This window comes from Melitaea cinxia, chromosome 13 (assembly GCF_905220565.1).
Source record: "Melitaea cinxia chromosome 13, ilMelCinx1.1, whole genome shotgun sequence".
In the NCBI taxonomy this organism is placed as follows: domain Eukaryota; kingdom Metazoa; phylum Arthropoda; class Insecta; order Lepidoptera; family Nymphalidae; genus Melitaea; species Melitaea cinxia.
Window position 1 is genome coordinate 10,956,519 of NC_059406.1, and position 17,318 is coordinate 10,973,836.

Genomic DNA, 17,318 nt, shown 5'->3' on the forward strand with positions numbered 1-17,318 from the left:
CATATTCGTTTTATTTTACTTCTGAGTTTATTATTTAGAAATAAAAAAGTGTTGCAATATTAAAAAAATAAGTGGTGATTCTGAAGAGGGGTTCGGAAAAAACCACGAAACATCGCAATGAGATATTACAAGATTATATTTTGAAAATTTCATTATATTTAGTACAAAAAAGTACATGTGATTTATTTAGTATTGAATCTCACCACGCATCACAAAATGGTTTATAAGTATCTCTTGAAAGCTATATATGACTGATTTTCTGTACATTTTAGGTAATTCCTCAGCTGAGAAAAATTTTGTTTTCTGTCGTACAATTTTTTTTTAAGAATGTACGGAATTACTTTTTTACTTAAAACTTTTTGAAAAAGTTTTAAATGAAAACAATGCCCCAAACTATAAGGTTAATTGCCTGCAATATCGTGTTAAGATTTATTTTAAACCATTTGATATATATTTCTTTCGTTAGTATAATATATTTCTTTCATTAATATAATAAATAGGGCAATAATAACAAATTTCACGCAAAAAACCTTTTCATATTTTTTTATCGTAAATATATTTTTTTATTTGCTTTTAAACAATTCTTGTCATGACAATAAGAAACAACAAAAAAAGTGTATGTGTGCACACACACACGCCAGAAGTGAAACTTTTGAAATGTTTGTTCTTATACTTCTGTACATTTATGTTTTTTCTTCATCGTGACATCTTCTTTTCATCGAGTTTCAAATCACAACGATCCTAAAGAAGTTTCACTTAAAAAAAAATTTGTTCAATTTGATACAGTCGTTCAAAAGTTATGCCTATAGCCTACATTATACATTTCGACAGAGCTGGGCACCGTTAATCAAATGGTTAGCTTCGTTAATCGCTATTCCGCTAATACAAAAATTAGTTTCGTTAAACGTTAAAACGCTACATTTTAGAAGATTTAACGCAAGTTAAAGTTAATCGTTAATCGTTAACATATGACTAAAAAAGCATTATATTAATTGCTGATTATTTGATACCATTCATATCATACAGTGCAGTTTTCCCGCTCACACGCGCCACACCTAAGCTATATTTGTTTCACTCACACTGTTAACGGATTAACGAGTTAAACGCCCAATAATTAACGTTTAATGCCCAGCTCTGCATTTCGACAATGAATTTTTATCTTTATACGAGGGTATAAAAATGAATGTTTGTCTGTATGTCCCTTATAGAATCGTAAATAATACATTTGATCATGTCATGATCTTCAGCAGTGTTGTGCATGAGCCCACAAAGGTTTCTGAGTTGGTACGACCAAAAGAAAAGCGTAGCAATGCGCGCAGGGTATAGCTACTTTATTATATAAAAAGATAGATAAATCAATGTTATTTTCATACACTGCTTCCATCTTAAAGGTTCCAAATTAAATTGATTCCATTGCTCAAAAATTTTGCAAGCGCAAAAATCAATATCTCAAACATGTGGATATCTATCAAGAATCTTTGGCGCCAGTTTTGACTACCTGGACTACTACTACATCGGATGGATTTGTTTTTTAAATTTCAAAATTGGGAGCTAATATATAAGTATTTGAATTTCTAATTCATCTAATACCAGATATCATTACATAGAATAAAACAAAGTCGTTTCCCGCTGTCTATATGCTTAGATTTATAAAACTATTCAACGGATTTTGATGCTGTTTTCTTTAGTAGGTACCTAAATAGAGTAATTCCAGAGGAAGGAAGATTGTAGAGGAACACTGATAGTTTTTACAACTGTGCGAAGTCGGGGCTGGTCGCTAGTTTGACACTAAATTTGCCAGTTCAAACAAACTATAATTTTTGTGTATTTATTTAATTAATATTTCTGAAACGCAAAATGAAACACGAACTAACAACAAAAAAAAAAAAATCTTGCAATTATTAGTATTAACCGTTCTGCATTTTTTTTTATTACTTCTAAATTTGTATTATTTTGTATTAATTAATGGCTTAAAACTTATTTTGTGGTCGATAATAAATTTGTATGAACATAAAGACAGAGCTTTGGCATTAAATTAAATATAAATGAAATGTTTTTGGTACTTTTGGTGAAATCGACTCGAACATTATATAGACATTAACAAGCGACAAATATTATAATCAGAAACATAATTAGGTACATATAGGTATCCAAAACTCCACTGTCGTAGTAGTACCTCGACCTTACAGAAAACTACAGCTAAATAATACTGTTTACTGTTTTCAAGCAGTATTGTGTTCCTGTTGGTGAGTAAGGTGACCAGAGCTCCTGGGGAGATTGTGGATTGGGTCGGCAACGCGCTTGCGATGCTTCTGCTGTTGCAGGCGTCTATAAGCTACGGTAATCGCTTACCATCAGGTGAGCCGTACGCTTGTTTGTCGACCTATATATATATATATATATATATATATATAGCATTGCTAAAAGATTAAGAGACAGAAATTAGTATCTGAATAACTTCAGATCTTATAAATTATTAAACTCCGTGTACTAGAGACGAAAACGAATAATAAATAGCCTAATAGCTGTCGCCATTTTGCGATTATAAATATGACGCGTTTGTACTAGCAGTTTGCTTTTATCATCTATAGGGTAGAAGACTAATTGTAGCCTGAGAGAAGAACTGCAACCCTGGTAAGATAACTCTCCTGTTTAGGCCTTTGTGGGAGACAGATTACACTAAACAGAAATAGATTTTAGACTGATTTAGAATATAATTACTATCTACTAGAAATGAGAATAGAGAATAATTGTATTTGCTCGCAAACAAAAAATAAATCGAATTCATTACATTGACAAGTATAACAACGTAGGTAGACGAAAAAATAGTAAAGAAAATACGCTTTATCAAAGATTAATCAAAAAGTAGTCATTATATCTCGATTACATAAATATTAAACGGGACCACATAACAAGTAGTTTTGATTTATACAACAAACATAAAAATCGGTGCACCCAGTAAAAAGTTATAAGGTGCTATAGCTGACCCGGCAGACTTGTCCTGCCCGAAAAACAGCTACTAAATTTGATAGCTTACATGCCGGTAGCAGCACCACCTACCGGGTCCAACTGAGATAAAAACTACCCTATCTTCCAAGTTGGACCAAAAAACAGATGCTTACAAAACTTGATAAAAACTTGGTTCCGTAGTTTCGGAGCTACATGCCGGTAGCAGCACCACCTACCGGGTCCAACTGAGATAAAACTACCCTATCTCCCAAGCTAGACCAAATTACAGATGCTTATAAAATTTGATAAAAATTGGTTCAGTAGTTTCGGAGTTACATACATTTAAAATTTTCATTGTTAACGCCCACCCCCGCAATTCTTATTGCTGAGATTGGGGATGAGCTATCATAAAATCCGCTTATTAATTATTTCTACATCACATATTCCTACCAAATTTAAAAACGGGAGTTTGCCATTATTAACGCCCCCGCAACTCCCTCTTGTGGGTGGAATTTCTTAAAATCCATTCTTAGCTGACTTCTACTCGCTGAAAGGAATATTCCTACCAAATTTCAAGTCTTCATACCTTATGGTTACAGAGATATCGTGATGAGTCAATATATAGGTGGAAATCTCATATACGAGTATATAGGTATATAGATAATACAATGTAGACTGACGAAAAAGCAGTCAAGTAGAAAGGCAATATTAGATATAACTCAAAAAGTACTAGTAAAATCTCGATTAAATTTAAATGGAACCGCATGATAAGCATCAACTTTTGATTCAAATAAGAATCATCAAAATCGAACCCAGTGAAAAGTTATGCAGTATAATACAACGTAAGTCGACGAAAAAATAGTTAAGTAAATACGCATTATTAGATATAACTCAAAAATTGCTTGTTAAATCACAATTAAATTTAAAGGGGATCACATGAAATACACAACCTTTCGATTAAAACAAAAATCATCGAAATCGGGTCCACCCAGTCAAAAAAAAAACCTCCTTTTTTGAGTCGGTTAAAAAGTATCGAAATTTTAATGAGCTATATAATATACGTATAAGGATAACTATAGGTATAGACTGTAGGTACTTTGAATTTTTGCTTATTTATTTATGCTAGTGGTCGCCCAGTGGTCGAAATTCGACCATAATTAAAAATTTAAATTAAAAAAATAATGATAATAAAATAACTAACTAACTAACAAAAAGTTAATTAGCTAAAGCGCCGACACGGTCAGTCGGAGATGCGGGCAAATCTACATCACCAACTTGTTTAGAATGTGATAAAATAGAAGATGTGCTGCACATAATGGCTGAATGCGTCCGGAACGAAGCAGAAAGGGCAGAATTTCTTGTAAGAATTAATGTAAATTCTTTTGATACTGGCATATGGAATAGTATTCTGGCCTTTCCAACGTCTGGAGAGGCAAGGATGCTATACAGATTAGTATTAATATGATTAAGACGTCGATATTTGTAGATTACTTTAAAAATTTATTGTATAGTAGCTCACATAGGGGTGACATGATCACTTCGTGATCAAACTCCTTAAAAAAATAAAGATTAAAAAAAATAGCACAGTGTCGTCTCCTGTCAAAGATTTTCATTGTATTAGGAAACTTTGAATAGTTACGGGTTTCTGTAAAGAGCTCACTATAGACGGCGCCACGGTTCGCTTAAACCGAATATAAAAATCATCATATCAAGCTCCAATGATGTTCGGCTCAGACACCAGGTTTGCAATTTCAGCATTGGTTTTTATTCGCCAGCTGCCATCTTGCCCTTTAGTTGGTCCTAGGATCTTACGGTAAATTTGCCTTTCCGTGACCAGAAGCCTATTCTCCTCTCTGAGCGTAAGTGTCCAAGCCTCACAACCGTACATTAGGATTGGACGAATAATGGTTTTGTAAATTGTGATTTTTCCTTCCTACTAAGAAGTTTGGACACTAAGACCTTGTGCAGGGTTGCACTGCACCTCAAGGTGTTTTGTATACGGATCTGTATTTCTTCGTCACGTGTATTCGTATCGGTTACAGTGCAGCCAAGATATTTAAGTTTGAGCACTTCCTTGTATGTGATACTTCCAACGTGGAGGTCTTGTCTTGCTTCGCGAATATTCCTATATCGCTTCATGTGGAGGTCTTGTCATGGTTGATCAAAAGATCAACCTTTTTTGCCTGCTCTTCGAGTGTCATAGCGGCTACAGCAACATCATTAATGAGTTCGAAAATAAAGATACTTTTTTTAAATTTTTCAATTTGACTACAGACTGAATATCAAAATAAGAGTATACTATGCGTGTGTGTGTGTCAAATACATGGTAGTAGTGTGTGTAACATTTTTTATTATTATTTAATATATTTTTTATGGATAATTTTAAAAAATATTAGCATTTTGCACTCCTTCTTTATATAATAAACTATAAGTGAACGAAAATATACGAACATGACTGTATTAAACACGTGTAACATGATTCCATGAGGGTTGTTTTGACAACTTTGACGACGCGTTGGCGCAGCGGTCACAGTACTGACTGTTGCCCTGGCGGTCGCGGGTTCGATCCCCGCTCTCGACAGATATTTGTATTGGCCATATAGATGTTTGTCGTGGTCTGGGCGTTTGTGCTTGTGTATTGTGTGTGTTACCGGATCCCGACACAGGAGAAAATCCTACTGGGGGCCGTTGAGTGTGAAGCGTTTATTGGAACGAAATTCCTTACGGCAGGCTTGACACTTGGCTGGGTGACCGAACTGTGAAATGTGAGACTAAAACCGTAAGAAAAATATATAACGGAAGTGACGTAATATCAGTCACACGACTGTATGATATGGCGTTTGTAAAACTAAAATATTACTAGTAAACTTCTTATTTAATTATTTTATAATTTTATACTGTCGACAAAAATAAATAGACACATGTTTTTTTTTATTTTACTTAATAGTTTGAATTATTATTATTAATATTATTTTGTTTGATTTATTTTATTTTACGGTATTTGTTATTTTCTAAAATACTAAATTTCCTAAATATTTTTATGTACTTAATTAAAAACCAATCAACAAAATTAAAAAAATCAAGAACTAGAAAATATATATAAAATTCAACATTTTTTTTTTCAAATTGTGCTGCTTCTATACTATCCGAAGGAACTTCGTTTTTATTTATTTTTCAACACACGTAGATACGAATTCGTATAAAGTAAATTATTCATACACACTAACAGTACATTATTTGTTGAAAATATAATGTAAACATGGTACGACGATCTACGTAAGATTGTCGGTGTAGGATGGATGAGGTTTGCGGAAAACCGGGATGCGAAACAGGAGCGAACTGCAATAGACTGACTGACTTTGACTCTGACATAATATATATTCTTTTAAATATTACTTGTTACGGTTATTTACTCTACCTAATATGGTATCCTATACAAACAACCTAAATTGCAACCCTGATTGAACTTGGTCTGTTTGAAATGGCCCAAATTAGTTTAAGATGCATTCAGTACCTACACACATATTTTAGTACCTACCTATATAGTGTGTATATAAAACATGTAAAATTCAAAATATTATAATTCATAAAAACGGAGCGATCATTTTTTGTTACAAATCCCATCAGTGAAATTTAACACTACGGCTTTGTATTGATAAAGTATTACTGTCACTCATTTCTACGCACATGTGCTTGCGTAACTAGGATTTTATCGCTGCACTATGATACTCATTCTAACAGATATATCTAATAAAAAAAGGTGTGATATAAATAACATGTATTTGTAAAATTGCTAATCTTTTATTTTAGCCTCGATGATTAAATGGAATTAAATACGCCGTCATTCGAGCGTCTGACTAAAGAATTTTCCTAACGTGAATCGTTATTAAGTTTTATGAGAAGAATCGGAACCAGTTGCTTGACTTGCTTTTCTAGGCTCGATGAAAACAATTCAAGGGTCACACAGGTCGGAGTTCGGACAAGGACTATAAACATAATATGCTGCCGGTGCCGTTAGGTAAAAGGCAGTAACCGTGTTTCTTTGATTTTGTAAATTTTTGACGCCATTACATTTCTTCTATGATTACAATTATAAATGATATCGTTAAGCTTCTTTTATTAAACCTATATGAATGTTATAATACCACATATTTAACTACAACTAATAAGTACTATAGTTTGAACTTCAACTTTCTCAGTATTTTCTACGTAGTTACGATTTTCTACGTAAAGTTAAAGGAACAATCGTTAGGTACCTATACTACTCGTAGATTATTAACTTCAAATTTAGCAAAATTTGATTTAGACCTCCAAACACAGAACCGAACCTAACTACGTGGACAGCTTTTGTATACCTATTTACCTAATGCCAGAAAAAATTCTAAAAGATGTTGATCCAATAAAAAAAAGAGGCCTTTATAATTTTATTATATGTAGACGTTTCTTATGTCTCTGTTATTAATAGATGTAAAGAAAGTAGCATAGGTATTATAGTAATGCGTACCTAAAGTTTCGTGCGCTTTTTGTAGTTGTTGTACTCCTGTAATGATGCTATATACACGTAATGTCAGGAAAAGATTTCGAAAACATTCGTCATAATAGATTACTTTAGGTAGTTTTCAACAACTCTACATATGACACAAACACAAACACCCGACTTACAACCACCTGGCCGATACAAACATTTTTTGCGATGGGTGCTTGCATCTTTAGCTTTAGCTCTGTCAAATAATAATTTCAATACCTACTTATGCAAGTATGTTCCTACAATTAATACTACGTTTTATAATTAGTAGGTACAAATGGGTACGTGAACATTTGACTTGTGTGTAAAACAAAAGAAAAAAATGTTAGCGATACTTTAATTATTTCACGTTTACTGTTGAGGTATTTTGCATTATTGTTGTAAGAAAACAACAATACGAGCAATGCCACCACGTAATGGATCCAATGAACAGACGCTGGCACTGCCAGCCACCGGACGTTATCGCCTTCATACAAACGTAGGTCACCACAAACGTCATATTATGTGTTACATTCTATGTAGCTATGTAAACGGTACCACGCTTTATATCGTTCATTTTATTATGTAACTTACATCTCGACATCGTGACGCTAAACTTATCACTTTACCTGTACCGTATGCGAACACGTGTTGTACGTGCTGATCTATTACAATGGATTCATAATAACGCCTTATATGCATGTTTTTTATTTATTTATTTAAAATTAACATCCAAGGACTCTAAAGGCCCATACGTTTTGTTGAACATCATGCATTATAATACCACATGCGATTTATTTTTCGAACTACAAATCGATAGTCCTGTGACTGCATAGTAACGCTAGGACGTGGTCCGTCGCTAACAAAATTTTTGAATGTAAGTAGGTAAACATAGTTACAACATATTAATCTTTTGCTTAAATGCTTTAATTTAGTACAGCGTTGATAAAAAAAAACGATAATAATTGTGGTATTATTGCCACAATCGAGGATATAAATGAGAGTGCGTAAATATCAAAGTCTGCGATGCAACTCGAGTAGAGGTGTGTCGCGCGACCAGATGCCGGTGGTGCCAGCCACCGACGCGCGATAGCGGACGAATGTACAATCTGATACACATAATTAGCTGTTGGAAATCACACAAAAGATTATCATATATTGATCTATAAAATTATATATATATAGAATTATAGCTTACAAGGCTAAGGTATTTATTTATTATTTCAAATAAGCAGCGTAATACCTGCCTATTTTTTATTGACGTTCATTCTGATTCTGGTGTTCAGCAAGAAGTTTTCTTTACAGGCGTAAAGGTGCGGTTACGGGTTTAATTCGTGCACTTTAGTACTAATTGTGTCGTATAAAATCAAACTCACGTAACATCAAGACTAACTATTAAGGTCACAAAATCTAATCACAATATTTTCCTAATACAGGTATTGTTTGGAAATTGTATTAAAAATAAACGATAGTTCTTATTAATTACGCATGGGTTATTTGTTGACGTTCCATTGTTAACCATCACTTCCGAGGAATGTTATCGCTGGTTATCAGGGGATGTAAGCATTGCAAAAATACTATCAATTCCGCTCCAATCGCGGAATTTCCGTTGTGATTTATATGACGAGTTCAAACTTAATCTAAACACATAATACAGCAATCCTTGAAGATTTTAATGTCTGCTTGTTTGTTATCAAACTCGTACTGCTTAGAATCTTTAAGGAATTTATGTATAATGTTTCCAATCAGCGACCAAAGAAAAACACTTAAATAACACACTTAAAAAGCATAAAAATTTTACATTTTTTTTTTCAATTCTAAGGGACCAAAATTAAATTTTCTATTTTAGATGGAACTTATACACAATTACACACACATGCACTAATGTATAATTCATTCTATTATCGTAGGTAAAAGAACTGTCGGGTAGGTCGGGCAAACATAAGATAAGAATGAAAGTGAATGATCCGCATATTATCTTCATGTTCTGTAAACAGCTTTTTAATTGAAATAAAATATTCATATATTTTTTCGTAACGAAATAAGTACTTATGAGTAGATACATCAGACCTAAGATAATGTGTAAATATAGATGAAAGGTTGTAATTTACTAAGTAATAATATGACAGAGATTAACACTGCTGTCGGTGAAATGTTAAACGCAGATCGTGTGTCACGTACAGCGACTGTTAGCTGTAGCACTCCCGATGGCGCAGGCTGCCCGATAATCGTGGATCGCTCTTATCGTCCGCGCGTCCGTGTCTCTGTCCGGAGCGGGTACGATCACTCACTCTAGCCACAGGACGCACCGCATGCGCCTGTCTGTGCCTTACCAGTAATATTTTTCTAATTTTTTCTAATAGTGTCGTAAAATAAAATTTAAAAATTAAAAATTATAGTCCTTTTAAATCGTGTAAGTACGACTATTATTATTTTTTACATTTTAGAAGCGCACCTTCATTTTTTTCTTTCTTTCTAGATTTAAAATGTATCGCGAAAATAGCGGTATGTCGAGCGAGGGATTAGGGGAGATGCTAATGTTCGAGTATTCACCGGCAGAGAGTCTTATTAATTTCGAATTACCGTCGAACTTGAATCCTGACATCAACGATTGGCAACTTAACGATTTAGATTTTCATTGCGATACGTTCGTTCACGGTTTGAATGACTTTAATAGAGACAGTTCCACTTTTGAAGATAGCTCAAATATACTTTTCGATTTCGACGATTTAGACAAGAATATAGATTTAGACGATTATCTTCTTGAAGCATTGACAAGTGACAAATCCAATGATGTGATGCAATCAAGCCGAAATACTACAGATGGCGACAGTGACTCTGCTCTAGGAAGGCTATCTGTTCTCGGGATCGACTTGGAATCAACTTGTGTGCAAGATATTCAGTACTCTCCCAATAAATCAGAAAAAACGTGCGAAAAAGTGCGATGTTTTACAACAGAAACGAAAGTGCGAACGTGGGGAGAGCCAACATTCTGTCCAGAAGTCGGTGCGTTCCGGTGTCCGGTGAAAGAATGCAGTAAATTATATGCCAAAGCGTCGCATGTTCGCGCGCATTTACGTCGGCACAGTGGTGAGAAGCCTTATCGGTGTACGTGGGGGAGCTGCAGTTGGCGTTTTGCTCGATCGGATGAGCTAGCGCGCCACCGCCGAAGCCATTCAGGAGACAAACCTTACCGGTGCAGCGAATGTGGCAAGAGGTTCGCGCGCTCGGACCATCTTGCAAAACATGGACGAGTCCACGCTCGCCGCGCGGCCGCCGCCATCGCCGCTGCCAAACGAGCGTCTACCCAATCATACAGAAATAGAAGACTGATGTGAATATGTTATTGCAATACACCTGTGTTAAAAGACCATAAATCGCGCGGGCGCGTTATATTTTCTGTTTTAAATAGTGAATATTAGTAATTATAATAAAATCCGTTACGTACCTACTTATAACAAACATTACCAAGACTTAAGAAATTTACTGTTGAGTTTAGTATTTATATAACAAGTGTAAGAGCTTTTTACTAACCGACTTAGAAAAGGGAGTTTATATATATTTGTGTGTTCGCGGATTACATTGACATTTGTGAACCGAATTTGTTGCTTTTTTTTTTGTTGGAAAGGAGATATCCCAAGGGTGGTCCCATGATAAGGAAACCAAGATCTGATAATAGCCTCCCAGAGAAATCGAGGTTAACCTTCGAAAATCTTAATCGCGACTAGTGCGTTTGTTAATTTTTTTCGTCTACTTACGTTGTATTACTTGTCGATGTAATTGAAGTTGAATTATTTTTTTAATAGTGTAAGTATTTTATCAAACAAATTAACAAATTATAGTTAAGCACCTACTTCGCATGATAATTTTACTATTTTGTTATATGTATTGGTATTTGGTATGGATAAAGCCATAACATTGTTAAAAATCAAATTAAGCTTTAGATGAAAGAATAGTAGTTCCCTGTTAGATTATTATGCATTTATTTCAAATGTTAAAATATTTAAATATTTTAAAAGTTACCAATATAATTATTATTTTATACTACAATTATAACAACTATGTGTAAAATTAATTACGTTGACCGTATGAATCTCGAATACTGCTGTGCGTGGTTTTTTTAAAAGTAATTCTCGGATTAGTCAGCTAGATGTTTATTTTATTTTATTATCGTTTTAATGGGCGGCAGTATCTCATACTTTGTATATAATTAAACATATTGTTTTGTACTTAGCTTTTAGATAACCAAAAATAATAAAATAATGGTTGACTCTACATTGTAGTTAAGTAAATTTTATTACAAAAATCTACGTAATTTTTATTTTTAAAAATGTAATACTTATTGGTGTTAATTAACCTCTAAATATTAAATTACAATATTTTTTTAACCAATACTGCAAAATAGTCTTATATATTAGGACAAGGCTTAAAGAAGATTGGAAGTCTCTAATTCCATTGTAAGTTTTTTTGACATACCTGCCTAATCTTAGAAATACTTCAAACAACTTTATCACAAATTTTCTTTAATTATGAATTTTTTTAACTTTAAGAAAATCTTAATTGTAATAGAAGAAAGCCCAAGAATGAGTACCTATGTTATTTTTTACATTCTTTTTTAAATTCGACAATGACAAATAATTCCTTAATATAGAGCTGCCGTGGGGCCAGTACGCATGCAGCCAATGTTTGCAGAGCATGCTATTCTCTGAAACCGCCGGAGCTTATTTTTAACGGTTGTAAGTTCTGTTCTCTGCCACCATATTACCGTTCCGTAGGTGATTATAGGCCTGACAATGGTTTTGTAAAGCCATAGAGTAATTTTAGGTGATATGCCCCAGCTTTTGCCGAGGAGCCGTTTGCATTGGCAGAGGATTATGCTGGCTTTGTTGATTTTTGAGTCTAAATGCCTGTTCCAAAGAAGTTTGCTATCCAGGATTACTCCAAGATACTTGACCTCCTTGGTCAGGGCAAGACTGATGCCAAATAATTTAGGGAGTTTAAGGTTCCCTAAATTCCGTTTATTTGTGAACATCACAAGTTCGCCTCTGGTTGTTTCATTCACAGTGAATTGGATGGCCATGTACTTTAGCATGCTGTCAATCCACCCGGCAATTGTGGTGTTGACTCCATGCTTAGTCAGAGCCCGGCTTATGCTGGTAAACTTAGTTTTATCAAGGGCCCCTTTAATATCGATAAAGGTGCCTAAGGTTTATATTTCATGATGGAGATTGCCCTCTATGTAGGACAGAGTCCGTTGATTTGCCCATTGAGTAGGTAGTTGGGATTCAGAGGTTGCTCAACTAGAGTTGTGCTCCTCAGCTCCCGATCTATTAACCTTTCCAGAACTTTCAATAGAAAGGAGGTAAGGTTAATAGGTCTAAATGTTTTTGGTTGCGAGTAGTCTCCTTTGCCGATAGTCGCGGTGACTAGACACACCAAGGCCTGTGTCTACTACACCGACTACAGAGATGACGCGATCTGTCGTTTCGTCGGGAGGGCGGCGGAGGCTACGGAAAAAGACATCCTCGAGCATAGTCTCAAGATAGCGATTCATAATAGAGACACCGCCGTCGTTGAGAGTATTCTCGAGATGTCAAAATAAAATTCGAATAGGTTGCTTTGCTTGGGAGGAGTAAGTTGGTAGTAATATAGATAATATTAAAAAATATATTTTTAAGAAAAAGATTATTACGCATGTAAATAATGTAAGATTAGGCTAGATATAAGTATAGTATTATAAGGAAATAATAATAATACAAAAAAAAAAAATTGTACCATACATTAGATTAAGAACCGGTCGGTGGACTCACGTCTCTTTTGGAGACATTAAAAACATAGTCTGACTTGAACAGCGATGTTGCTGAGTAACGCCTACCTTGAAATAGAAAAAAAAAATAAAAATAAAAATTGCATGTTTTAAGAATAAAAAAGGACATGGGTTCATAAACCCGTGGATGTATATCACATGTAAATAAATAAAAAAAGTCTGCTTTGCCGGGTTTGGGTATGAAGACTACCTTGACTTCCCTCCATATCTTAGGAGTGTAGCAGTAAGCTAAGCAACTCCTATATATGGAGACAAGGTGGACGATTTGTTTCCTATCACTCCATCTTAGCAGGCCTGGAAACACCTTATCCAGTCCTGCCGACTTGTATGGAAGGAAACTGTTGATGGTCCATATTACTTTGTCATGTGTGACAATTTTCTTGGTGGTGATCCAGTCCACCATTACAGGTGTCTTCTTCGACTCTTCCTCCCATACCACATTTCTTTCGATTTGGCATCCTGGGAAGTGTGTAATTATTAACAGTTCTGAAGTTTCCAGATCCGTTTTGGTTTAGGTTCCATCCGGTTTTTTCAGGCATCCCAGGTTGTGCACCGGTTCGCTGCACAGTATATTCTTGACTCTAATTGCCTGATTGTTCGTTTCAACGTTGGTACAAAAGCGCCTCCAGCACTCCTTCTTCCTCATTCTGATGCGCTTTTTGTAGTGATATTGGGCTTGCTTGTAGGCATCCCAGTGGTGTTCTAGACGAGTATTCTTTGCTCTATTGAAGAACTTCCTCACCCTGCGTCGTAGCTTTTCGAGCTCCGGTCCCTACCAGTGCCCTTTACGAAACTATCGCGCTCTAGGTGATGAAAGTGGGCATGTTTGTTCGAAGCTGGTGACTGGGCAGTCGGTTACCCGGTTGCTATGATTGTACCTTCATGGTTGTCAGGTAGTGTGACACCTTTGAGTTTCTCCGCTGTCAGAAGCTCATACCTACCGCGGTCCATCTTCCGAGGGTCACAGCGGGGTCTAGGTGACGTCAGCGTAACTTCTAGGTTGTATTTGATTCAACGGTGATCAGAACACGATACGTCGTCGTCAGACACATGCCAATCTGAAATATATTCGGACACATGCTCGGTCGCCAGAGTTAGATCTATGATAGTTTGGGATCTCGACGTTACAAAGGTTGGTTCAGATGCTTTATTTATAACATTAAAGTTAGTTGCGAGTAGAAATGAAACAAAGTCCTCATCTCGCTGGTTGTTATCCTTGCTGCCCCACAGCGCTTGGGTTTTAGGTGGAGCTGGCAGTGCCATCATCACTAGATAGGATGGCGTCGTCAATATCACCTGGCTTATCCTTAGAGATATCACCTAGGTCTATTTGGAGACCCTCCTCCGACGAGCCGGTGTCGACGACAGGCTCCTTACTGGGGCCCGGCTGTCCCTCCACCATTTTGTTTTCTGCACTGCCTAGGTCACTAGGGACGTTCTCGTCCGTACCGAGATTTGGCAGTGCGATAGTGCGGTCTTCGTGGAAGTGAGCGTAGATGTTACCGAACCTGTTATAGACACTACGCTCGTTCCAAGGCCAACCCTCGCTTATTGTGGCGTCGGAAGGTCTGCAGGAACTTCCCCACATCATCCCTGCAGAAGTGTTATGTTTATCCTTGTTGTTTAGGTTGTATAGGTGCATGTTTAGTATGTACGCTCTTGCGCCTATGAGGGTCTGTGAGAGTGTATCTGTGTAGTATAAGTGTGGTGTTCTTAGGTGAGTATATTATGTGTGTGTGTGTGTGTGTGTCACGGGATTGCCCGTGCCGGCACTGCCCACGGTTTCTTCCGCAGGCACTCTCGGCTTTGTTATTCATTTAGCACCTCCCAGGGAGCACGTGTAGGGTAGTGGTAGATAATTCCTACGGACGCGAATAGCTTTACCCCCCATACTAATTGAAGTCATTTTTTTTACCGTTACCGTCCATGTCCAAGACCAAAAAACAAGACCCATTTTCCTTCGGCGCGGGGTAAGACAGAAAGATGCAATATCACCGAAACTGTTTACCAATGCGCTGGAGCATCTCTTTAAGACCTTGGATTGGGGGTAATAGGGCATCAACGTCAGCGGCGAGTACATCTCGCACCTTCGTTTCGCCGATGACATCATCATATTTGCGGAGACGTCGGATGAGCTAGGCGAAATGCTGGGCAGCCTAAAAGAGTCCTCTCGACGAGTCGGTCTCGGTATAAACTTGGACAAAACGAAAGTTATGCTTAACAACCAAGCCATACCGAGACCGGTATCGGTCGATGGTACCCTTCTTGAAGTTGTTCAGGATTATGTTTACTTAGGGCATACCATCCAAGTTGGCCGTAGCAACTTCGAGAAGGAGGTCGAGAGAGCAATGCGTCCTGCCTTTGTTAACATACGGTGCTCAGACGTGGACTCCTACGAAGGGACTGGTCCACAAGCTTAAAGTCGCTCAACGTGCATCGGAACTTGCTATGCTTGGGGTTTCTATCAAAAATAGGATTAGAAATGAGACTATTCGCGAGAAAACGAAAGTAACACGTCTTGACACGCAGCAAAACGCAGTGTAGGATGGCCTCTGGCCCGCTGTACCGACGATCTACCGTAACTGCCGATCTGACGTAAGATTGCCGGTGTAGGCTGATGAGGATTGCGGAAAAATGGGATCTCTGGCGCAAACTTGAAGAAGCCTCTGTCCAGCAGTGGACTACGATAGGCTAAAGTGAGTAAGAGTGAGTGAGGTATATGTATATATTTTTTCCATCAAAAAATAAGGAAGTTCTGGAGGGCCGGGGATTTTGGACCATTATGTTGTAAATGTTGGTTATCGGTGTGGACTGTGGCTGAATAGTGAATGTTGGACAACCTTTAGATTTTATACATTACAGACATAGGCACACGTTTTAGGGGATGTCATTGTGAGAAACTTTAAAATATACAAAAATAAGAACGCTATATGACGTGACGTACGTGAGTGACGTACCGGACATCCGTGTAAGTATCAACAAGCGTAGGAAAGTATTTGGTGGTCCATATCGTCGTCCTCTAAAATATAAAAATAAATCTTTAAACGATGATTGCAAAATTATTTTCTATATGGGTGATCAGACTTAACCCGTTACTATTGCGTTTGACCATTATATACATATAGTTATGTAGTTAATACGCTATTGATTTCATAAGCAAAACGATTAAAAAAGAAGATTTCAAACGTTTATTTTTTATATACTCCATAAACAGCATATTATACTTATTAAAAATGGTTGAACAGATTATGTGAAGTGACTCTTATACCTTTGTGGCAGACGTTGCTGTAGTTCATGGAGCTTGGAAAGAATTTCTCATAAAATGATCGAACTAAACGTTGATAGATTTTCATTCACACATTTCAAATTAGCGCACAACAGCTCGCGCTTTTATTGACGCAATTTAGCGATCGCAGCGTTACGCTATTTCGTCGATATTTCCGGGACACTATTTTCTACGGCGATTGTTCTCCTTCTCTCCAAGCTCCATGCTGTACTTTGATTGAAAAGTAAAGTTCAATAACAAAACTTTTTATATGATGAACATATAATTTGGTGTATGCTATATTCGTTTCAAATATAATTGTGCTCGATTAAAATTTGACATAGGATACGTTGATTTACTAAATTTTAATTCATACTAATTACTTGAACAAATTGACATTCTTATAACATGGATTCTTCTATAAGAATAATTACCAAATTTCTTTTGACAAATTATAAATATAAGTTTCGTAGTTTAATTAAAATAAGTACAATATCTATGAATCCAACCAATCATTTGAACAAACCCTTTCTCCTTGCACAAGGTCAACGTTGAAATAATAAAAAATATCTCCAAACTTTTTTCATTTTATAATTACTACAACAAGTAAAAATTCGTACATGCACATTAATATTTATCTCGTAATAAAATATACCATTCCTAATATACATATTATTAACATTTTGTATAATTATTTGTTGAACAAAAAATGCTAAAAATAACAAAATATATTGTAGGCTTATGTTCCGACATCTTTCGTTTGTTAAATCAAC

At 36.0% G+C, this 17,318-nt stretch overlaps 1 protein-coding gene across 1 annotated transcript; it reads left to right on the plus strand.

Annotated features, from left to right (window-relative positions):
• The first annotated feature begins 9,901 nt into the window (after window positions 1–9,901).
• Window positions 9,902–10,920, plus strand: LOC123659112 (Krueppel-like factor 6). Its single transcript, XM_045594375.1, has one exon. The coding sequence runs from the start codon at window positions 9,940–9,942 to the stop codon at window positions 10,789–10,791; it is 852 nt and encodes a 283-aa protein (XP_045450331.1). The 5' UTR covers window positions 9,902–9,939; the 3' UTR covers window positions 10,792–10,920.
• The last annotated feature ends 6,398 nt before the right edge of the window (window positions 10,921–17,318 follow it).

Coding starts and splice junctions, on each gene's coding strand:
- LOC123659112 (XM_045594375.1), top strand. CDS start 9,940: ATGTATCGCGAAAATAGCGGTATGTCGAGCGAGGGATTAGGGGAGATG.